Source organism: Leucoraja erinacea, chromosome 7 (assembly GCF_028641065.1).
Source record: "Leucoraja erinacea ecotype New England chromosome 7, Leri_hhj_1, whole genome shotgun sequence".
Lineage (NCBI taxonomy): Eukaryota > Metazoa > Chordata > Chondrichthyes > Rajiformes > Rajidae > Leucoraja > Leucoraja erinaceus.
Window position 1 is genome coordinate 20958015 of NC_073383.1, and position 23789 is coordinate 20981803.

The 23789-nt window shown below is 42.0% G+C and overlaps 1 protein-coding gene and 1 non-coding gene across 4 annotated transcripts in view; both read left to right on the top strand.

Annotated features, from left to right (window-relative positions):
* The first annotated feature begins 3657 nt into the window (after positions 1-3657).
* trnaa-cgc (transfer RNA alanine (anticodon CGC)) lies at positions 3658-3729 on the top strand. The gene has a single exon. It is a non-coding gene; the product is annotated as a tRNA-Ala (tRNA).
* A 5937-nt stretch (positions 3730-9666) lies between these two features.
* The window catches only part of nfe2l2a (nfe2 like bZIP transcription factor 2a), a 34290-nt gene continuing 20167 nt past the window's right edge, over positions 9667-23789 (top strand). Inside the window, exon 1 of one of the 3 annotated variants that reach the window (XM_055637903.1) lies at positions 9667-9827. In XM_055637903.1, coding sequence (XP_055493878.1) covers positions 9783-9827 — 45 coding nt within the window. In that variant the 5' untranslated portion in view covers positions 9667-9782. Of the gene's footprint in view, positions 9828-10264; positions 10285-23789 lie in introns of those variants that run through there. The other 2 variants (XM_055637904.1, XM_055637906.1) reach the window with 2 other exon arrangements.

The following is a 23789-nucleotide window of genomic DNA, read 5'->3' on the forward strand; positions in this document are numbered from 1 at the left end:
TTTAAATGTTCCCCCTCTTACCTTAAACCTATTGCCTCTAGTTTTAGACATCCCTACCCTGGAAAATGGCTGTAACTGTCTTCCCAGTCAGTGCCCCTCGTGACTTTATAAATCTCTGTAAGGTCACCTCTCACGTACTTCACTCCAGGTAAAACAGTCCTAACCTATCTAGTCTCTCATAACTGAAGCCCTACTATCCCAGCAACATCCTTGTGAATCTTTCCTGCACCTTCTTTAGCTTTATCACATCCTTCCTACAGTAATGCGACCAGAACTGAACACAATACTCAACCAACCAATCCCCGTCTACTGATACTCTCCTCCGCCTAGCGGAGCTGGTCCTTACCCTTAACAACTTTTCATTTGACTCCTCCCATTTCCTCCAAATCCAAGGCGTAGCTATGGGCACGCGCATGGACCCAAGTTATGCCTGCCTCTTTGTCGGGTATGTCGAACAATCCTTGTTCGAGGCGTACCATGGCCCTATCCCCGAACTGTACCTCCGCTGCATCTATGACTGCATTGGTGCTACCTCCTGCACCCATACAGAACTGACTTCATCCATTTCACCACTAACTTCCATCCGGCACTCAAATACACCTGGACCATTTCCGACATCTCCCTTCCGTTTCTGGACTTCACTATCTCCATCGCAGGTGGCAGACTACTGACCAACATCTACTATAAACCCACTGACTCCCATGGCTATCTGGACTACACCTCTTCCTACCCTGCTTCCTGTAGAACTCCATCCCCTACTCCCAATTCCTCCATCTACGCCGCATCTGCACCCAGGATGAGGTGTACCAAACCAGGGCTTAGGAGATGTCCTCATTCTTTAGGGAAAGAGGGTTCCCCTCTTCTACTATAGATGTGGCTCTGACCAGGGTTTCTTCTATAAACCCATAACTCTGCTCTCACTCCCCTCTAACAAGGGCAGAGTCCCCCTTGTCCTCACATTCCACCCTACCAGCCGTCAAAAACAACAAATAATCCTCCGACATTTTTTCGCTACCTCCAACGGGATCTCACCACTGGCCACATCTTCCCATCTCCTCCCCTTTCGGTTTTCCGCAGAGACCGTTCCCTCCATAACTCCCTGGTCAATTCGTCCCTTCTCACCCAAACCACCCCCTCTCCTGGTACTTTCCCTTTTTCGCTACCTCCGACTCCACGACTGGATCTTTCCAGGTGCGGCAGAGGTTGCCACATCTTCCCATCTCTCATCCCCTTTCGCTGCTCTTTTCGGTGAGACCAAGCCGCTCCCTCCGTAACACCTCCCTCGGTTCACAATCAATTCGTCCCTTCTCACCCAAACCATTCCGAATCCCCGTTCTGTTCTGGGCCTCCTCCATGGGTACTTTCCCTTTGCAACCGCAGCGAAATGCAATTTCACACTTTTCACTGTCTCCACCTCTTCCTTTCCTCCCCCCCCCCCCCCCCCCCCTCGACTCCATCCAAAGGGGACTCCGAAAAGCAGTCCTTTCCAGGTGCGGCAGAGGTTCTCCCGTCTACCTCCTCCAACTCTCATCTATTGCATCCGCTGCTCTAGGTTGTCAAGTGTGCCAATCCCAGCAATGCTCTACATCATAGAAACATAGTGAAAGACCAAGCGCAGGCTTGGCGATCGCTTCGAACACTAAACAGACACCTCCACAAACAGTAGACACAAGAATAACCAACCTACCCTCCCCCTTATCTCCCCTTGGCTCAAGAGCACTTCATCTCCTGGGGGAGGCAAAAACTCCCCCCATTCCGAAAAAAAATCCGACCTTTCTGTTCTGACCCCAATCCCTCGACATGGCCAGAGTCACTCAGGATCTTACTATAAATTGGAGGTAGCAGCACCTCATATTTTAGCTTGGGTAGTTTCTTTCCACTGCTCCCAGCAGTGTAAATGAACACCCTCTGGGTTGAACTCCTCTCTCAATTTCATGCAGTCCCCTTGCTAGTTTTCTCCATCCCTTCCCCCTCCCCTCGCGCCCAGATCGCCTTCATTCTTCCAGTTCCAGCCCACTGTCTCATATGTCAATCCCCTCTTCCTGTTCTTCTGCCTCCCGTACATCCTTTCTTAAGTATGGACCCCCTGTACACCCAAACCTAACACTGTGTCTGCAAAAGGGGTCTAAATCCCCCTAGCAAACGCCGCCTCCATTGGCCTTCCCTTCGCTGCATACCTTAGTGATGCTGTACCTCACCCTTTGCGTTGATTACAACCCGCTCCTCCCTTTTGTCTTACCTATTTTTTTTTCCCAAACTCCATTTATTAGTAGTGCATTTCTCTCACCCATATAGCTTTCATACATTTGCAGACATGACTACTTTTCCTCCCATTTTTGTATCGTCCGCAAATTTTGTACTCACTTGTTCCCTCCTCCAAATCCGTGTCCCAGCACCGACCCTTGTGAACCCCGCTAGTTACCGGTTGCCATCCCGAGTATGAACCATTTATCCCCACTCTCTGCTTCCTATTTGTTAGCCAATCCTCTACCCATGCTAATATATTACCCCCAATCCCATAATTTTTTATTTTTAGCAATAGTCTCTTATGTGGCACCTTGTCAAAAGCCTTTTGGAAGTCCAAGTATACCACATCCACCGGGTCCCCTTTACTTGTCTACTTGTGTTGCCACTTTCAGGAAACCGTGCACTTGTACCTGGAGGTCCTACTCCACCTCCACAGCCACTTCCCATGTAAATCTTACCCTTGTTTAACTTTGAGACAGCTAACGTTTGGAAAACCCTTCATTAACTCATTATTTTTACTTGTGTTCCACTGCCTCAGATGAACAGTTTCAACATTTATAATTTGGAGGAATGGGAGACTTGGGAATATCTTTTTTGGACTGCTGCTTCGTTCGTGTACATATCTTAAACATAGCGAATTGTGGAAAACAGTAATTTGAAACGTATCCAAACAGTTGAGAACATGAATTTCAGTTGTGGTTGAAAAATACACTTAATAGTGTCCATCTTTTGACTCTTGAATGCAGAAAGCCTCGGCAGCATTGGTGAATATATCGACGCTGAACCAGTGGCGAAATTGCCAGGTCGTTGGAATTTTGTTTTGTTTTTATTTTCTGACGCATTAAAAGTAATTTACAGTAAGTTGAATTGCTGGTAGTACACTCGGCTGAGAGATGGCCAGTTTTTATTTATTTAGGCAGAACTCTTCACCCAGGGTTTATTTTTCTCCGTACTTTCAGCAATTTACAACGACTTGTAGTTACGATACGATAGAACGATCGGTATGTTCAAGCTCAATTTATAATAGGACTTTAGCACGTCGATTGCGAATAATGTGACAGGGAGATTGTTGACGAGAATTAACAACTCAGCTTAAAAACAAAGTTCACCCATACGGATCAAGTATTTTCCAAAAGTCACGAAACGATTCTAAGAGTTTCACTGTAACTTTCTGAAGCTGGAAGCAGCACTGTTTGTATTACACGCAGCAAAAGCACATAGAAACAAGGAACTGCGCACACTCTCATGGCTAATGAAAGGATTGGAAAAGATTTGCACAAACAGTAGGATATAACAGATGCCACCGAGTTTACTCCAGCATTTTGTGTCTATCTAGTTACAAAGAGCACATTACATAAACTTATTCAAGGGTGTTAATAAACTGGGTTTAGAACTCCTGGAAAAGTAGGAGGGGATGTAGCTCAGTGGTAGAGCGCATGCTTCGCATGTATGAGGTCCCGGGTTCAATCCCCGGCATCTCCACTGGTTTTATTCAACGTTACGTTGCTCGATGAAATACAGCTAGAAATATATCAACTGTTTGGAACGATATATGTGCATTCACTTACGATGCCTATTGCAGTAGGTGTTATAAATTGTTGATTTCAATTTGTTATTCACAAGGAATAACGAGAGTAAATTAAATTAATTTTATTTTCCTTCGCCTGAACCTAGATGTTGATACCATGACAAATGTAACGCTCAGTCTCTTTCCTTGTGGATGTTCCTTGTTTAGTAGTGCATTTTCATTTTATGGAATGTCTGTGCGTTTAACAGTGAAACAATGTCAGGGCTAATGAGACACCAAAAATCACAATTTTTTTCCTGCCCACTTCGTTACTGTCCCAAAAGTTCACAGACGCAAAGTGCTGGAGTAACTTAGTGGGTTAGGCAACATCTCTGAAGAACATGAATAGGCGATGTTTTGTGTCAGAGCCCTTCTTCAAGCTGATTGTAGTGGGGGGAGAAAGCTGTAAAGGAGGAGGGGGCATTCAAAGCCTGACCAGTGGATGTACAGTGCCCTCCATAATGTTTGGGACAAGGACCCATCATTTATTTATTTGCCTCTGTACTCCACAATTTGAGATTTGTAATAGAAAAAAACACACGTGGTTAAAGTGCACATTGACAGATTTTATTAAAGGCCATTTTTATACATTTTGGTTTCACCTTGTAGAAATTACAGCTGTGTTTATACACAGTCCTCCCCCCCCCCCCCCCCCCCCCCCATTTCAGGGTATCATAATGCTTGGGACACAGGGCTTCACAGGTGTTTGTAATTGCTCAGGTGTGTTTAATTGCCTCCTTAATGCAGGTATAAGACAGCTCTCAGCACCTAGTCTTTCCTCTAGTATTTCCATCTCCTTTGGAACATTTTATTGCTGTTTATCAACATAAGGACTAAAGTTGTGCCAATGAGAGTCAAATAAGCCATTATGAGACTGAGAAACTAGAATAAAACTGTTAGAGACATCAGCCAAACCTTATGCTTAGCAAAATCAACGGTTTGGAACATCATTAAAAAGAAAGAGAGCACTGGTGAGCTTACTAATTGCAAAGGGACTGGCAGGCCAAGGCAGACCTCCACAGCTGATGACAGAAGAATTCTCTCTATAATAAAGAAAAATCCTCAAACACCTATCCGCAGATCAGAAACACTCTTCAGGAGTTAGGTGTGGATTTGTCAATGACCACTGTCCACAGAAGACTTAATGAACAGAAATATAGAGGCTACACTGCAAGATGCAAACCACTGGTTAGCCCCAAAAATAGGATGGTCATGTTACAGTTTGCCAAGAAGTACTTAAAAGAGCAACCACAGTTCTGGAAAAAGGTCTTGTGGACAGATGAGATGAAGATTAACTGATATCAGAGTGATGGCAAGAGCAAAGTATGGAGGAGAGAAGGAACTGCCCAAGATCCAAAGCATACCACCTCATCTGTGAAACACGGTGGTGGATGTGTTATGGCGTGGGCATGTATGGCTGCTAAAGGTACTGGCTCACTTATCTTCATTGATGATACAACTGCTGATGGGAGTAGCATAATGAATTCTGAATTGTATAGACACATCCTATCTGCTCAAGTTGAAACAAATGCCTCAAAACTCATTGGCCGGCAGTTCATTCTACAACAAGACAATGATCCCAAACATACTGCTAAAGCAACAAAGGAGTTTTTCAAAGCTAAAAAAATGTCAAATTGTCAAGTGGCTTAGTCAACCACCTGATCTGAACCCAATTGAGCATGGCTTGTATATGCTGAAGAGAAAACTGAAGGGGACTAGCCCCCAAAACAAGCATAAGCTAAAGATGGCTGCAATACAGGCCTGGTAGAGCATCTCCAGAGAAGACACCAGCAACTGGTGATGTCCCTGAATCACAGACTTCAAGCAATCATTGCATGCAAAGGATATGCATCAAAATACTAAACACTACTACTTTCATTTACATAACATTGCTGTGTCACAAACATTGTGGTGCCCTGAAATGGGCATAAACTGTATGCTGTAATTTCTACATGGTGAAACCAAAATGTTTTAAAATGACCTTTATTAAAATCTGACAAATTGCTCTTTAACATGTGATTTATTTTCTCTTACGCATCTCAAATTGTGGAGTACAGAGGCAAATAAATAAATGATGGGTCTTTGTTCCAAACATTAAGGAGGGCACTGTAGGTGAGAGGGTATGGACAAAGACTTGAGATAAAAAAGGAGACAAAAGGTTGTCAGGTAAGGAGAAGCCAGAGGTAGCCATTGAAGAGGACAGGGGAAGGGGGAGGAGCCGATGTAAAATTATACCAAGTTGGAGGAAGTACACGTGAACCTCTGTCTCACCTGGAATGGCTGCGGGATGGATGTGAGGGAAGATATAGGGACAGGTGTCACATCTCCTTCATAATCATTCATTTTTCTGTGGCCTCCTTTATATCGGCAAGAGCAAGTGTGGACCAGGTGACCATTTGCCTAACACTTGCGCTCGGTCCACCCAGGCTCACTTGTTGCTAACCATTTTAACTCCCCTACCCATTCACATGATGACCTTTCTGTCCAAGGCCACCTCCATTGCCAGAGAGAGGCCACACACAACCGAGAGGAACAGGACCTCCTATTCCAGTTGGGTAGCTCACAACCCAATGGTATAAACGCTAATTCTCCATTTTTAGGTACCCCCCCCCCCCCCCTCCCTCCCTCCCTTTATTTTCAGCTCTCTTCCTTGTGCCCACCAGGGAAGATACCCATTTTTCACACTATCCTGCCCACCACCCCCTTTCCCCCTCTGCATCTCCTTCTACATATTGCCCTTTGTCTGGCTTCACATTTCACTCCTCTTGTCTCCTTATCTTGCATTGTTTTGTCTCCTGTTTATCTCAAGCCTTTATCCATCCATTACCCAATTAACCCCCATTTCTTTTCCATCTTCCTCTTCCTCTACTACAATCAGTCTGAAGAAGGATCCTGCACACCCCTCCTTATATATAAGGTCCAAAACGACTTAATATACTCCAAATGTGATCTGACCAATGCATTCTAAAGCCTCAGCATTGCATCTCTGCTTTTATATTCTAATCAAAACTAGAAACTACCAATTCAACTTGCAAATTAACCTTTTGGGAATCCTGCACCACCACTCCCAAGTTTCCTTGCACCCATTCTGAATTTCTGAATTCTCTCCCGATTTAGAATATTGCCTACCTCTTTACTCCTATTACCAAAGTGCATGACCACATACTTTGCTACCCTGTATTCCACTTGCACTCTTCCAACTCATTAACATCCTTCTGCAGACTCCCTGCTTCCTCTACACCACCTGCCCTCCACCTATCTTCACATGCGCAAACCTGGCCACAAAGCCATCTATGCCATCATCCAGATAATTAATGTCACACGTGAAAAGTTGAGGAGCCAACATTGACCCTTGTGGAACACCACTAGTCACCGGCAGCCAACCCGAAAAAGCCCCCTTTATTCCCACTCTTTGCCTTCTGCAATTCAGCCAATCTTCTATCTATGTTAGTACCCTCCCCCTTATATCATGGGCTGTCTTCTTGTTTAGCAGCCTCACGTGCAGCACTTCATCAAAGGCCTTTCTTTTCAAGCTCATCTGGCTCACACTCTCAGGCTACCAAGGAGTAAGAGGTCTGTGGATAACAAAGACTTGATGTGTGGATGAGTGAAGTAAACCATCGGAAATACATTTCTGAGGACAGCCCACACCAAATGCTCTTGAATTCAGTGGTGCTAGTGGATAATGTACTGTCTCAATTAAAAACAGCATATTGGAAGTGCTTTGCAGATCAAGCACCTTTTTGAAAAGAAAGGGAAGTTAACATTATTCTGTTTTCATTTCAATTTTTTCAGCAGCTTCATTCAGTCAGTTTTTTTTTTTGTTTTAATTCATTAGCTCAATTCTAACAAAATATGGAACAACTACATGTGCCACTGTAATAACCAGCCCTTACTGGTATTGTCACTTGAAATACATTTCATATCATCATTAGTGTAGTTAAGAAGCACAGTCTTCTGTTGATGTTTTCTCTCCAGCTGCTAATCTACTAGGTTCCAGGGGCTGGCCAATTGCTAATCAGCTGGCAGCAGAGTTCCTGCATCCCTTGAGATAACTAATAACTAACGCATAATTAAGAGTAAGTTCACTCATGCTTCACACCCACATGAAAACTGCATTTGAAAAACAAGCCCCAATCTCTTCACGTTTCTAAGAGGTTCACAAACGATCCAAACCAATTGTCAGCCAGTCTGGCCCATGTACCTTGAACAGGAACAAAGAACCGAACACAAGTGCAGGGTTCATCATTTGAGCATTAGTCATTATTTAGTGACATTTTGGCTGATCTTCTACGTCAACTAAGAATGTAAAATATAAAATAAAAGTATTAGAAAAAGCGAGGTGGCTCACTTACGGCAAGATTGAGTATGATCATCTATTCTAAGTCCACATTCTCATATTCTCCACGTTCCTTTTCACTGTACCTCCGTGCACGTGACAATAAACTAAATTAAACTAAATTAAATCTTTGTCTCCCTAATGTTCGAAGAAGTCAAAATTTTCGCCTCAGAGGGATATACAATCGAGCTCCACAGCACCAGGGAGGCAAAGTGGGGAGGGGAGGGGGTGGGGTGAGTGGAGAGTGCAGATGGAAGTATACCAGTTATTCATTAATTAAATTCTTACTCGTCTGCATATCCTCTGTGCAACATACAATTTAATTTAGATTCCATTTGGTGATATGAATCAGGAGTAGGTGAAGTAATGTCACTTCATTCTAAGTTGTATTTAGTTCGTTTAACTAATTCTGAAATTACTCAAACAGTAAATATGTTTTTTTTAAATAAAAATGCGACTGCAAAAATAAAACAATGCAGATTAAATAAAGCAAAATTCAAAATATAATTTCATAAAATAAGTCAACTATCCTATTTTCATTGAAACCACTAATGTTGCATCAGGCTTGAGGAATTGTCATGTTTTCAGAAGGACGTCATTAAAGCGGGGGATTTTTTTGTTCGAGAATAATTTCCAGTTGTTGAGGAAGGTTCTGAGACCGCTGTGTGGGCGGGCCAGACATCATGTGATTGATCGGATTGTGTGAAAATTCCGAAGAAGATTAAAACAATTTAAATGAGATATTGCATTTAATTTCAAATCATGATAGGCATTCATCGCCTAAATTAATTAAATCCAAACCTGATTGATTTTAATTCGTTGTCACTATGTTTTCCAACAGTGCTGAAAACTAGAAATATCTAAAGTACTTCCGCGTGTTATTACATTTACGTAATTCTTTACAAAGTTATGTAAGTAATTGTAAATCTTCAATTACATATGATGTACAAGTTTTTAACGCATCTAGAGTGGCAACAAATGTTGATAAATTCACAAAAAGCTGGTGTAACTCAGCGGGTCAGATTTTTGTGCTCCAGCTTTTTGTGTCTATTTTTCGGTTTAAACCAACATCTGCACTTCCTTCCTCCACTTATATAATTTCACATATCCTTGAAACTCGAGTTCAATATCACGCAAAATTATTTATGCTTTGCTTCCTAAACAGTGGTCATGAATGAGAAATGTGCAGGACTTCATTTAAAATTTATTAATGAAGTTAACCTTCGAGATGGTCAGAAGACCCAAACTGCGATTTGTTTCATTGCATTTAAACTTTTCCAAGTTTGCGTGCGTGGACCTTGTTACAAATGCGGCGGATCACACTGCGGCCGGCCGGCCGGCCCGGTCGAGAGATGGGACTTGCAAGCATTGAGCGGGTAGATGGAACGGTGACGGAGCCTGGGGGGGGGCGGTGGGCGGGGCCCGGCTGCTGATTGACACGTGGCGTCGACCTGTTGCGCGAGGTGACGGCGGGCTGACGTCAGGTGGTGGGCGGGGCCTGGGCCGAGACTGGCTCTGCCCTGGGACTTGCGTCAGAGGCAGTGGAGCAGTCAGCGCGAGCGCACGTGATCACTGGTCCCGGGCAAAGTGGCAACAGCAGCAGCAGCAGCAGCAAGAGCAAGAGCAAGGATGATGGAAATTGAGCGTCCGCTGGCGCAGCAGCAGCAGCAGCAGGTAGTGCCACCCCTCACTCTCCATCCCTCCCCCCTTCTCTACCTGTCAAAAGCAGCGAGCACTGCATGTCAGCATCATCGTAGGGGCAGAAAACATCCAGGCAAAGTGGTAAACTTTCAGACAGTTCCCTGTCGCTAAAACGAATCCAATTTTTTTTAAAACACAAAACTTGTAGCTATCATTCTTTTGGTTCAAGTGATTTTGACTGATGTTTTGAGGTGGATGCTATTGCCCTCCCTGTGCCTTGCAATTCTGGTCAATGGTTTTATTCCCTGGCCCATCCACTCCCCCTCTTACGTGAATGCCAAACATTAGAGCGTGGGCGTTCACCAAGAGCGTTATTTCCGATCCTGCGCCAAACTTATTACAATTGTGCTAAGTCATTCCAGGGTATTGATAAGGGAAGGTGTTTCATAAGGTTGCCTCTGAGGACATTGCTTTGGTCCGTCCTATAATGGTAATGCTAGTGTCTCGCTTGGGTACAGCGTTTGCAGTCTTGTGATTACTGTGAAAAGCTTTTGTCCTCGAGGGGGGGATTCCAGCTGATCTCAGTGTGATCCTGCTTCCGCCCACAAGCTTTTACTGTAATTGAGTGGCAGACGTCCAGAATGGCTGGTGACAGACAATTTTGCCTGGAAAAGTTGGTTCTTACTTGGTTATCTTTATAAGCAACTGCAAGGATGTTTTTTTCAATTTCTGTTCGTTTTTTTCCCCCTTTTAAACTTGAAGCTTTTCCTCTAATACGAGCCTCGAACGAGTATCACCTTGATTTCTTACACAATCCCAATTTAGTGAGCATTTTTGTATGGACCCTTAGTATGGGTCACAGCGTTTGTGAAGAAAATATTTTTTATTGGAAGTAAATGATTAATGGTTGGTGTGAAACATTAGCTGTATGTTGAAAATCGCGAGCTAAAATCATTGGCGTTGGAGCCACTTTTTTTTTACTGTGAGGTGCTAAAGACCGTTGTTCATAATGCGAGCTTATATCTGGAGATGTGTCTGGTGCAAAACTGCTTGTTTTTTCCAATTCTGATTGTTGTTTTCGTATTAGGTTCTTATATTTACAAATATTTTTGCAAAGAATGAAAGCATATAAAATAAATAAAGTAAAATAAACAATATAAAGACAACTAAGCAGATAAAATAAAATCGATATAAATTGATATACAGTATTCACATTCTGAAAATGATAACCTAAAATTGTCTTCCTCCAACCTAAAATTGTCTCCATTAATTTTGTTTGTGCACTTGTGACGTTTCAGCTATTTCAAGTTGTTGTCTGCAGGTTACTTTTTTTGCGGTTCATAGCTTAAAATGTGCGAATTTATTTTTGACAGTTTCCTTGTCTTCCAACAAATTCCTTTCACTTAATATTTAAAACAAGTTGTGCTGCATGTCTGGAGGAGCCATGAGACATCCGACAACAGCTTATATATATTATGCAATCTCTTTTAAAGTGCTAAAATGTCATTCACACTAATGCCATTCACAAGCAAGATGTAATATTGTTATGAAAGATGTTGACATTGATGTGAAAATCTTGTGTAAGATTTTGCGACAAATCTTAAAGAAGTGGGAGGTTATGGGAGGAAATTGTCCATTGTTGAAATGAATGCAGGAAGAATTTTAATCACTTTAGTGCAGGGTACTGGTTATATTGGCTACTGGTGAAATATCAGGAATTGAAGGCTGCTGTCAAGCAACTAAGTTTATAATAATTATGTAGACCCAATACTGTGCATTGAAAGGATGGAAAGGAAAATTGTGATCGGATGACATGCTCATTTTTTGTATCTCTTGTTAGTCTAGTGGGGTATTTTTGTTCCTTGACAAATTCCATTATATGTAATCTTGTATGGCATTTTGGAAGATTGCAGCACTTATTTTGACTGCAAATGGCCCACAGCTTATGGGCTCAAAAGTCACAAACTAAAAACAAATCAGTCAGCTATCTATCTCTTTCCAATTCTGATCATAAATTTTGCATCTGAATAAGAAAGACTGTCATTCAAAACTCAAATTACATTGTGGGATTTAGCAGGAAAGTGGAAGAATTTTCTTGAAAGTGGGTGCAATTGAAAACTTGATTTATCCATTTGTGAGTGACTTGCTTGGGTTTGAACTGACAACAATCTGAAGAAGGGTCTCGACCCTAAACGCTACCTATTCCTGTTCTTTGGAGATGCTGCCACATCTAGTTGGACTGCTGATCCGCTGAGTTACTCCAGCACTTTGTGTCTTTTTATGTGTTAACCAGCATCTGCAGTATCTAACTTTGCATTAGATACAAGGAACTGCAAATGCCGGTTGACAAAAAAAAGACACAAAGTGCTGGAGTAATTCAGCGGATCAGCAGTGACCACCAAATTACTCCAGCACTTTGTGTTTATTTTGGGTTACTGCAACCCAAAAGCGGAAATGCACAAACATCCAGGCAACTTTAATACAATTCCTCCCTCCTTCAGCCCAATTACTTAGACTCTCTGGGAAGGGAAACGTCACTATTCTTTTTCTCCAGAGATGCTGCTTGACCAGCATTTTGTGGTTATACTTAGATACTTGATTTCTCAAGTATACTTTGCTGGTGTCACCAAGGAATTTGGGATTTTTTGAATTAATATTGGGTGTTTTTAATTTAGCGAATGCTTTTTGTTCATTATGTTATTTATGATTACTATGTTTACAGACCCGCTTATGCTGCTGCAAGTAAGAATTTCATTGTTCCATTTTCAGTACATATGACAATTAATCACTCTTGACTTGATTCTTTTGGTGTACTATTGCTTACACGTTGGTGCCTCATTATATGTAGGAGATTGAATTGTGGGGAATGTTGTGCAGAAATATATCATTGGTGTTTGTTCAGAAACAATTTAGATATTGAAATAACTTTCACTGTTGTAATGGAAACTAGACCCTGGGGTCATTGGTTTAGACTAAGCGAGTTTGGTATTCAGAGATTATTGTAACACTACAAGCTTTACCTGAAGTTATCGTGGGGAAGGAAACCATGATATCATTAAGGCAAAATTGTATGCGCATATAAATAGTTAGATTGCTTTCTTGAAGTCCGTTCCGTGCTGCAAGTTTTCAGCAGTTAGCAAAATTGATGACTGCAGAGATTATGCTTAGGAAATATTTAATTAGTGGTTGAAAGTGCTTTGGGCAAACCAGTTTCTGAGTGGTAGAAAGGTCATCATAGCTGGCTGATGTAGTCGTAATTTTGCTGAGGGAGTAAATTGGTAAATACAAAGACTGCCCAGGCTACTTCATTGCCGCTGAGATATGGGAGAGGTACAAAAGGAATGTAAGATAATAACAGTTGCACCCATATTTCTTTAAATGTTAGAGAAAGGTCAATGAGGCTATCGAGTTAACAACCATGGCTCCCAGAGCAAACCTATTAATTCAATTCCTCCACCTATTTCATTGTGACATATTTTCACTCCTGTGCCAACCTCCCCTCCCTGGTTATCTTATCACCTAGCTGCACTGGGTGTGATTTGCAGTAGCCAATGAATCTACCTCCCAGCATTTCTTTGCGATGTGGAAGAAAACCCGAGCACTCGGGGGAAACATACACAGTCCGGGAGAGAACGTGCGACCTCCACAGACAGCACCAAAGGTTGGTTCAAGGCAAGCATGGGTCACCAGAGCTGAGAGGCAGCAGCTCTATCTGCTGTTCCACTGAGCTGCCTATTTGGAACCCAAAAGGGAGATAAAAACAATAATTACAGATAAATCAGCTTAATGGTAATAGTGGATAAAATGCAGAGACAAAATGGGAAGGAGATTGACAAATCAGCTTTAGACTTCATTTGTTGGAAGTCTAATGTTGCCGGACTAACTTTTACGAATTATTTGGTGAATTTATGAGATGGTGGATGTGTTTTTTGATAAAGCAGCATGTAATGGATTTATTAGGAAATTTGAAGCCAACGGGATTAAAGCAAAAATAGCTGTTTGGACATGTAGTTGCCTAAAAATGCAGAAGGCAGTTAATTGGCGTTTTTCAGACTGAAGTATTGTTTGCAACGGTATCCATAAGTGATAAGTTGGAGCTATTGGTATTTGGACACAGTCGTGATCTGTAGTTAGATCTATTCATTAAGAATTTACGTTAGCCGGTGACACGAATAAATAAGGTTGAGAATTGCACACTTCAGGAAACATTCCATAGATTAACAAAGTAGATAAAATGTAACATCGAGAACTGTGATGGATTTCTGTTATGATAATATGGAGAGACAGTGTAAACTCTTTGAAAGGGATGTGGAGATGAAAGTATGAGTGTAAGTGAGAACAACTTGGGGCCATTAAAAGGCATTCAGAATCATTGGGTGTATCAACAAAGGCAAATAGCTTAAAATCTATTTTACTAAAACTGATCTTAACCACTTCCTGTTGGTCTGTATATTGATTTTAGAAAAAACGCTGCCACTTATAGCTGTGATTTTTGGCCATCTTACTCAGAGTCTCCCTCCGCTGCGCAGGACAAGAGGATTTTTCACATTGATGAAAATAAAAGAGTTATTAGTGTTTAAAAAATGTTGAGATTTCTCTCCTGAAGGCCACGCCCCTTCAGGAGGGACTATAAAACCTGGAAGTGTTGAGTGCCTCCGTCAGTCTCTGCAAGATGGGGGGGAGCGAGAGGGTCACATCTCTCAGTCTGAGCTGTGAATAACACTGAACACGTCTACTAAACTGTGAGTGGTTTTACTGACCTGTCAGCGCCCTTGATGTGTGGTTTTAAAATATAGTTTGGAAATGCTAAAGCTGTGTTGCCTTTGGTTTGGAAATGCTAAAGCTGTGTTGCCTTTGGTTTGGAAATGCTAAGGCTGTGTTGCCTTTGGTTTGGAATGGAGGAAATGCTAAAGCTGTGTTGCCTTTGGTTTGGAATTGCTAAAGCTGTGTTGCCTTTGATAGGAGAGAGAATCTCAACATTCTTTAAACACTAATAACTCTTTTATTTTTCATCGATGGGAAAAATCCTCGGCACCTGATGAGCGGAGGGGGACTCTGAGTAGGATGGCCAAAAATCACAGCCGTACGTAGTAGCGTTTTTTCTAAGATTAATATAATGCGCAAACAGGGAGTGGTCAAGATTAGACTTTTAATTATATAGATGGCAAGGCAACTTTAATTAGGCAAGGCAACTTTAATTAGGCAAGACAGCTTTAGCATTTCCAAACCATAGGCAACACAGCTTTAGTATTTCCAAACCATAGCCATGAAGGCCATGCCCCTTCTGGTGGAAGGGGGGAGGGACTATAAAACCCAGGAGTGTAGGTGTGGCTCTGTCTCTGCAAGATGGAGGGGGGAGAGGTCACGACGCGCTGTCTTTAGTGGCCTTGCACCCTGCTTGAAATGGTTTGAAATGCACTTGAATTTGGTGGTCTTGCACCTGGCTTGAAATGGAATTTCAAGGAATAGCCATGAGTCAACTGCCAGCCCACCAGCCGTGAGTGAGCTGCCAGCACAACAGGCTTGAGTGACTGAGCTGCCAGCCCAAGAATCCATTCGGCCCACAATTTCCATACTAGCCCTCTGGACACCAGTCCCTTCAGCCCACAACACCCATACTAGCGCTCCAGAACGCCCCCCTTCCCCACTGGCCACCAATATTGGAATTGGTGGAGAGGTGGAATATTGCATTGGGGGACCAGCCCTCCTGTGTGATGCTGGGACCCAACGGGTCCCACTTAGTCTAGTTATGTATAAAATTCAAATGTAGCAAGCTGAATGTGTCTATACCTTTTTAAAGAACTGAGTACTACGTGAAAGAAGGAACTGTACACCGAAGATAGACACAAAATGCTGGAGTAACTCAGCGGGCCAGGCATCATCTCTAGAGAAAAGGAATAGGTGACATTTCGGGTTCCGAAACACCACCTATTCCTTTTCTCCAGAGATGCTGCTTGACCTGCTGAGTTACTCCAGCATTTTGTATCTGTAATCGGAGTACTATGATATATGGCTTCTGATACATTGTTGTATTAGCTACCGTTGTTAGTCTTCGATAAAGCTTCCTTGGTACTAGCTCTATCCTGTTCACGAGTAATTAAATCAGCAACGTAGAACGGATGCTATGGACTACATTCACGAAAGCAACAAGATAGTGCGAGGGCAGTAATGGAACGCAAGTGAAAGGAGAACCAGGTTCTCTAGATTGATTGATTGATGTTACTGACAAATGAAGGGTGTGATGGATGGAACAGTGAGATGGAAAATCAGGAGAATTTCTGCTCAATGCCACATGGAAGAGATTGAGTAGTACTGCTGGTAAGTGTAAGTAGGTGGTGATAACACAGACTACTGAAGAAGTCTCCTATTAGTGTCGGAAAGAAATGTAGATACTGGTTTACACCAAAGATAAACACAAAATGCTGGAGTAACTCAGCAGGTCAGGCAGCACCTCGGGAGAAATTGCATCGGGGACGTTTCAGGTCAGAACCCGTCTAGAGTCTGAAGAAGGGTCCCGACCCAAAACCTATTCCAAGTCTCCTATTAGGTTATTGCAAGAGGTTTGCCGTGTTTTAATCCAGGTCCTGTCTTTTCAAGTAAAACATGTGGCCTTCAAAGCCAGAGACCAGAGATAGTGTGTGAATAGTGACCTGGTTAAAGGTACTGGAAAGAAGGTGTAAATTGCCAACCTTTTTTTGGATTGTCCACTGTAGGGTCATTTACATGTGGGTTGTTAAATTGGATAATTTGAACAAAGCTGTGTGATATGTCAGATGTGATGTTTGAGAGTAGCAGGATGAGTGGAAAGGATTGACAAATGTGAAATAATCCTCAGGTGCAGGCAAAAATTAACTCCGCAGGGATGACAATAGTTGCATGATCTTCTGCAAAGGCCAACTGTTGTCATTGCAAAACCCTTTTGACAGGAACACTGTGAGCGACAAATGCACAATAACAGAAATGCGAGTGGAAAAAGGTCAGAAGCCTTAATACAGTGTCCCCCATAATGTTTGGGACAAAGACCCATCATTTATTTATTTGCCTCTGTACTCCACAATTTGAGATTTGTAATAGAAAAAAATCACACGTGGTTAAAGTGCACATTGTCAGACTTTATTAAAGGCCATTTTTATACATTTTGGTTTCACCATGTAGATATTACAGGTGTGTTTATACATAGTCGTCGTTGTCGTCTGCCCCCCCCCCCCGCGCAATTTCATGGCACCATAATGTTTGGGACACGTGGCTTCACAGGTGTTTAGAATTGCTCAGGTGTGTTTAAATGCCTCCTTAATGCAGGTATAAGAGAGCTCTCAACACCTAGTCTTTCCTCCGGTCTTTCCATCACCTTTGGAAACTTTTATTGCTGTTTATCAACATGAGGACCAAAGTTATGCCAATGAAAGTCAAATAAGCCATGAGGAGACTGAGAAACAAGAATAAAACATCAGCCAAACTTTAGGCTTACCAAAATCAACTGTTTGCAACATCAATAAGAAGAAAGAGAGCACTGGTGAACTTACTAATCGCAAAGGGACTGGCAGGCCAAGGAAGACCTCCACAGCTGATGACAGAAGAATTCTCTCTATAATAAAGAAAAATCCTCAAACACCTGTCCGCAGATCAGAAACACTCTTCAGCAGTTAGGTGTGGATTTGTCAATGATCACTGTCCGCAGAAGACTTCATGAACAGAAATACAGAGGCTACACTGCAAAATGGAAACCACTGGTTAGCTGCAAAGATTGGATGGTCAGGTTACAGTTTGCCACGAAGTACTTAAAAGAGCAACCACATTAATTTTCAGAAATGAATCACAGTGATGGCAAGAGCAAAGTATGGAGGAGAGAAGGAACTGCCCAAGATCCAAAGCATACCACCTCATCTGTGAAACACGGTGGTGGATGTGTTATGGCGTGGGCATGTATGGCTGCTGAAGGTACTGGCTTCATTGATGATACAACTGCTGATGGTAATAGCATAATGAATTCTGAAGTGTATAGACACATCCTATCTGCTCATGTTCAAACAAATGCCTCAAAACTCATTGGTTGGTGGTTCATCCTGCAGCAAGACAATGATCCCAAACATACCACTAAAGCAACAAAGAAGTTTTTCAAAGTAAAAAAAATGGTAAATTCCTGAGTGGCCAACTCAATCACTCGATCTGAACCCAATTGAGCATGTGTTTTATATGCTGAAGAGAAAACTGAAGGGGACTAGCCCCCAAAACAAGCATAAGCTAAAGATGGCTGCGATGCAGGCCTGGCAGAGCATCACCAGAGAAGACACCCAGCAACTGGTGATGTCCATGAATCGCAGACTTCAAGTCGTAATTGCATGCAAAGGATAGGCACCAAAATACTAAACATGACTACTTTCATTTACATGACATTGCTATGTCCCAAACATTATATTGCCCTGGAATGGGGGGACTATGTATAAACACTGCTGTAATTTATACATGGTGAAACCAAAATGTATAAAAATGGCCTTTGTTAAAATCTGATAATGTGCACTTTGACCACGTGATTTTTTTCTGTTACCAATCTCAAATTGTGGAGTACCGAGGCAAATAGATAAATGCTATTCCAACCAGATCAGCATGCCGTGGATGGGCCAAAGGGCCAATATCCATGCTGTACAGCTCTATGACCCTTAACTTTTTTCACACAGAGAGTGGTGAATCTCTGGAACTCTCTGCCACAGAGGGTAGTTGAGGCCAGTTCATTGGCTATATTTAAGAGGGAGTTAGATGTGGCCCTAGTGGCTAAGGGGATCAGGGGGTATGGAGAGGGCAGATACGGGATACTGAGTTGGATGATCAGCCATGATCATATTGAATCGCGGTGCAGGCTCGAAGGGCCGAATGGCCTACTCCTGCACCTAATTTCTATGTTTCTCTATGTTTCTATCTGATAACCTCATGCATCAGCTATTGCTGATAGTTGGGCATTGTCGCCTAAACATGAAAAAATGATGTCTTACAACAAATTCTACTTACTCCAGTGAAGAACTGATGGATAACCATTGCACTAAACCTCTATAAATACATCCCGGCCAGAGAGTCCTGGGCACACTGCTTTGGGAAGTATTTCAGGATCATTGAATCGGGATGGAAGAGTCCTCAGGAATGAAAGATGCCTGTTTCATTGAGTAATTAGTGATGCTGTGTTTGCTCCCATTTTCTATCAAAACAAGTGATTAAATGGAGTTCAAAATATTGAAGAATGTTGGATAGATCAATCAGAAATTGCTTCCTGTGATAGAAAGGTCTTTAACTTGAAAACGGAGCTGAGGCAACGAGCCAAAGAATGGAAAGCAACATGCTAATGTTTTAAGCAAAGATAGACATAAAGTGCTGGAGTAACTCAGCGGATCTGGAGAAAAATTATGGGTGACTTTTTGGGTAGTTGGGGATAAGTTGTTATAATTTGTAATACATTTCCCAAAATGTTAGTGACAACCGTTTTAATTACACCTTTCTAAATGAAAGTGGATAAATACATGTGAATAAATAATATTTCACTGCTATGGCATGCAGTTAGAAGGTGGGACTTTAGGATCCAACACAGTTGTCTGAATATATCCTGCGCTGCATAATTTTAAGATTTCTAATGTCATTATGGAAATACCCAATGTAAATGAATATATTTGGCTAGAAAGGGAGAAACTAGAGAAGAAAAAATGATTCAGAAAATCAGATGTTGAAAAGAGAAAGATTTAGTTGTTTTGTAAACTTCAAATAACCTTCAAAGAATTGTACAAGGACAAAATTGACCCCAATGTGTATTTATGAAGGGCCTTTAAAACAACAGTGTGCAAAAGTGCTGAACAGGTACACTATTAAACAAAATGTAACATGATGTTGCTGAAGAAGATCGAGTAGATGTTTGGGCCAAATAGACTTAACGGAAAACAGTGTTAGGGGTAGAGAGATGGAATGGTTTAGAGAGGGATTTTAAGAGTGTGGGACTTGAAAGTTTGCAGAGTTTTATTTTTAATGCAGGCGTGTTTGATACCAAAGATGGGAGGATTGCAGAAATATCTGATGATTGTAAGTATGGAAGAGATTGGAGAATGGCGTGAGGTGTAGATGAGAACTTCAAAGGTATTTGGAAAGAGGAGTGTTACAGGGAGGGACATCAACAGGAGGTGAATAATCAAGCATCTGAAGAAAGGCCCCAGGCCAAAATACTTTCTCATCTGTTCCTTTCATCAATGGTGATGTGTTGCAATTTTGTGGCATTTTAAAATAATGTTTTCATTTCCTGGCCACAGCAGGTTTTACTGGTCCATGAAAGATATATTGACAATTCTATTAAGGACCATATATCTTTCAAATATATTCCTGTACCATTTCTTGATATCAAAATAGGGTGGCAATTATTTTGAAGGATGTTTGAAGTTGCTGCTCATAAAATCTGAGGTGAGCAAATAAATATCTTAGATTTTGACTGAAGTTCAACATTTTATGTAGTAAATTTGGATGTGCCAGTTACCACCATTCTCTCCCTAAAATATTGTGTTTGACCTTGGTGTTAATATGATATCTATATAACACCCAATATTGAGAAGGAGAAAAATTGTGCAAAGAAAAATATTTGATCGTTTTCTATGTCCACTTGGCAAATTGATGATGAACAACTTCTGTGACTTGTGGAAAAATGGTTTGCTATAGTGATGGTTTGTTGATATATTGTTGCCAGCAACAATCACGACAAATTTGCAAAAGGTTAATGCCTTTTGAGGGGGAAAAAAATCGAGGGAACTAAAAACCCTTCAATCCAATCACAGTCCGGATTGCCTCTAGAGGCAGATCACGACAGATGTCGGTTTATTCGTAATGTAGCATGGATTGATTGAAATATTCTTTTCCTTGCTGCTTATATAAAGTCACTTTTATGTATTTCAACCTTTTGCCTGTCATCTTAATTTTCCATCTCACTCTAGTCTCCGTTTGTCAGAGAACCTCGGTAAATTCGAGGAACATTTTGCAACTTTCTACTTGGTACATGACAGCCGATAAACAACAATAACTTTCGATACAAAAAAATCAAACTGCTGGAGGAACTGAGTTGGTCAGGCAGCACCTGTGGAGGGAAATGGATGGACTCCTCTTCTAAATGATGCTGTGGATGGGAAATAACTGGTAGAATGAGGTGAGGGTAAGTGGGGGAAGCAAGAACTAGCAAGTGGTAGGTGGATCCAAGTAAGTAGTTGTTTGGCAGACAAGCCAGGTTGTGGAGAGAAGGCTGGAGATGGTTAATGAGGCTGGAGGTGATAAGTGAGGAAAACAAGGGTGGGAATATGATAAGAAAGGAAAGTGGGGAGTGAAATGTAGAACAGGGGGAGGAATGGATGGTGGTAGAAGGGCGGGGCAGGGGGTGAAATTGGAGGACCTGGAGTGATCAGACTTCAGATAACCACCTTTTCCCTATCGTCGGCCAGTAACGTTGACTCTTTGTTTCACCACAGTTTCTTCCACAGATGTTGAGCATTTCTAGCATTCAGTCCTTTTTCAATGTTCCCATTATTTGTAATCTCTTTTTCGCCTCAGTTTTAATACATTTACTTCTATTTGGAACTCCTCCAGGCAGTTCAGATGCAATCCATATAGTTTCACCGTCCTTTTTCAGGTCATTTGTGTCAGTCAGTCTCTCTTGGTCTACACCCTACCACAGTAGATTCCTTTCTTTTCTCCACACCTCTCTCCCTTCCCTCCCTTATTCTCTGCATACTGCAATGTATTAGATTTCTGACTTTTCTGATGAAAAGTCATCATCCTGAAATGTTAATGCTGTTTCTCTCTCAACTAAAGGGCCTGTCCCACTTTCACGACCTCTGCCGAGTTTGCCCTTGACTCGTACTCGCAGCATGGTCGTCTCAAGATCGTAGGTAGGTCGTAGCAGGATGTGATTCTAGTCATAGGTACTCGTGGCATCAAGTAGGTCGGGGCGTTTTTTCTAACCTGATGAAAAATGTTTACGAGTAAAAAAAGGTTGTGAATTAGGTCGTGAAAGGGAGACAGGCCCCAAATGGTGCTTGTCCTGCTGAGTATTTCCAACATTTACCAGATTTCCAACATGTGCAATGCTTTTTTCAGTTAATTGGGTAAATGCGCATGTTTAGTGGTACTAGTTTAGAGATAAAACGCAGAAACAAGTTTTAGATCACCCCACCCCAAATAAAATCTCTTCACTGCACTCCCCCCCCCCCCCCCCCCCCCCCGTTGACTCTGACATCGGGGGGGAGAGAGTGCAGTGGAGAGATAAGTTTATTTGGCCTTCCATCACAGCTATGTGATGGATGTTTATGTAAAATGTAATTATGTTGTGTCTGGGGTCTATTTGTGTGTAATGTATGGCTGCAGAAACGGCATTTCATTTGGACCTCCAGGGGTCCAAATGACAATTAAATATACTCTACTCTATACACTAACACTGTCCTAAAGACAATTTTCAATTTTTACCGAAGCCAATTAGCCAACAAACCTGTATATTGTTGGAGTGTGGGCGGAAACCAGAGCACCTGGAGAGAACTGCGGGGAGAACGTACAAACTCCGTACAGAGAGCAAGCTTAGTCGGATTCGAACCCAAGTTTCTGGTGCTGTGGGCGGTGGGCAGGTGCTATAGACCTGCACGGGAAGGTAGACGCTCCCGCCCCCATGAGTCTCGGACAGATGGGGCTCGTCAGCCTGGGAAGGCAGTCCATCTAGGAGAGGGAAAACTCTGATTTAAATCCTCCACTGCCTTGTCTCCACATATCCAGTCATGGAAAAGGCTCCTCAAGAAAATCCGGAGCCAGAGCCCCTAAGGCAGTTCGTCGTTGTCTACAACCTCGCTCTGGCAGCTCCTGCGATGGCGCTGGTGCCAAACTGTAACGGCCCTGCTGTTCCTTTGGATCAATCAGCGACGTGGAGAGGGGAGACGTGCTGCATGGGCAACAGCCTGTCCTCCAAATGACATCGCCCAGGCTTGCATCCGACCACACATCACCTGCAAACTAGGATGCATCGCCCATGGTCAGTCATGACAGAGGGGGCCTACGAAGACAACAACTCCACCACTGCACCACTGTGCCGCACAAATAGAACAGCCCGGATAAAGGAACAGGTGATGTCAGCTCTAATACGACTGTGTGGCCTGACATGTAGACTGTAATTCATACTTTTAGTTATTATTTAGTTATTTGTTCTGTATTTTAACAGGAAGATTGAAGGATTCTAAGTAAATTGTGATATTATTTTGAAAATATATAATCACGGCTCTAAAATGTCCCTAAAAATACATTCTTAAAGGTTCTATATACAGCCAGTATTCCATTTGACATCAAGGGTACATATGCTACAAATAAGGTGCATTATCTAATGTCAATAGATTAAGAGTAAGATCAAGTCTGCAATCATCTAAAGGTTAGTGTTGTGAAATGTGAAAACTGTCAGGTATCTCCCAGCCCAGGGAGGGAGGTCATGCATTTCTTATCTGGATTTCGAAAGTGAAGTGACAGTGAAGATAAGAGTCCAATATTTGCTCGCTTCGCCATTTTGCTGAATTAATTATTAGCAAAGGTCTTTGCAAGTGTTGTAATCTAATGTAAATGAAAAATTCACACACCTATTTTTAATTTTACCTTTCTACTGAAGCTGTTGAGCTGCCTTTAAGATTCTTCTTGTTGAGCTGCCTTTAAGGTTCTTCTTGAATAGAAATATGTTTCATTCCAGAAGATTATAAGGGGTAGGGAAGAAAATGGTGGTTGCAACAGACTCTCAATATGTTGGCATATTACCAGAACCAGTAAGGAATCATAACAAGCCATTTAAAAAAAAAACCCAAATTGGTTAAATTTGTACTTTTATCTGTTAATATGTAGTTCAGTTTTAGTGGGAGGTAAAGTTCAATATCAATGGGGGCGCAAATTGTGTATTGACAGATAAGGTGGACATTTAGGTTTCTAATGAATTATTTATTAGGAACTGAGTCATCACAGAAAAAG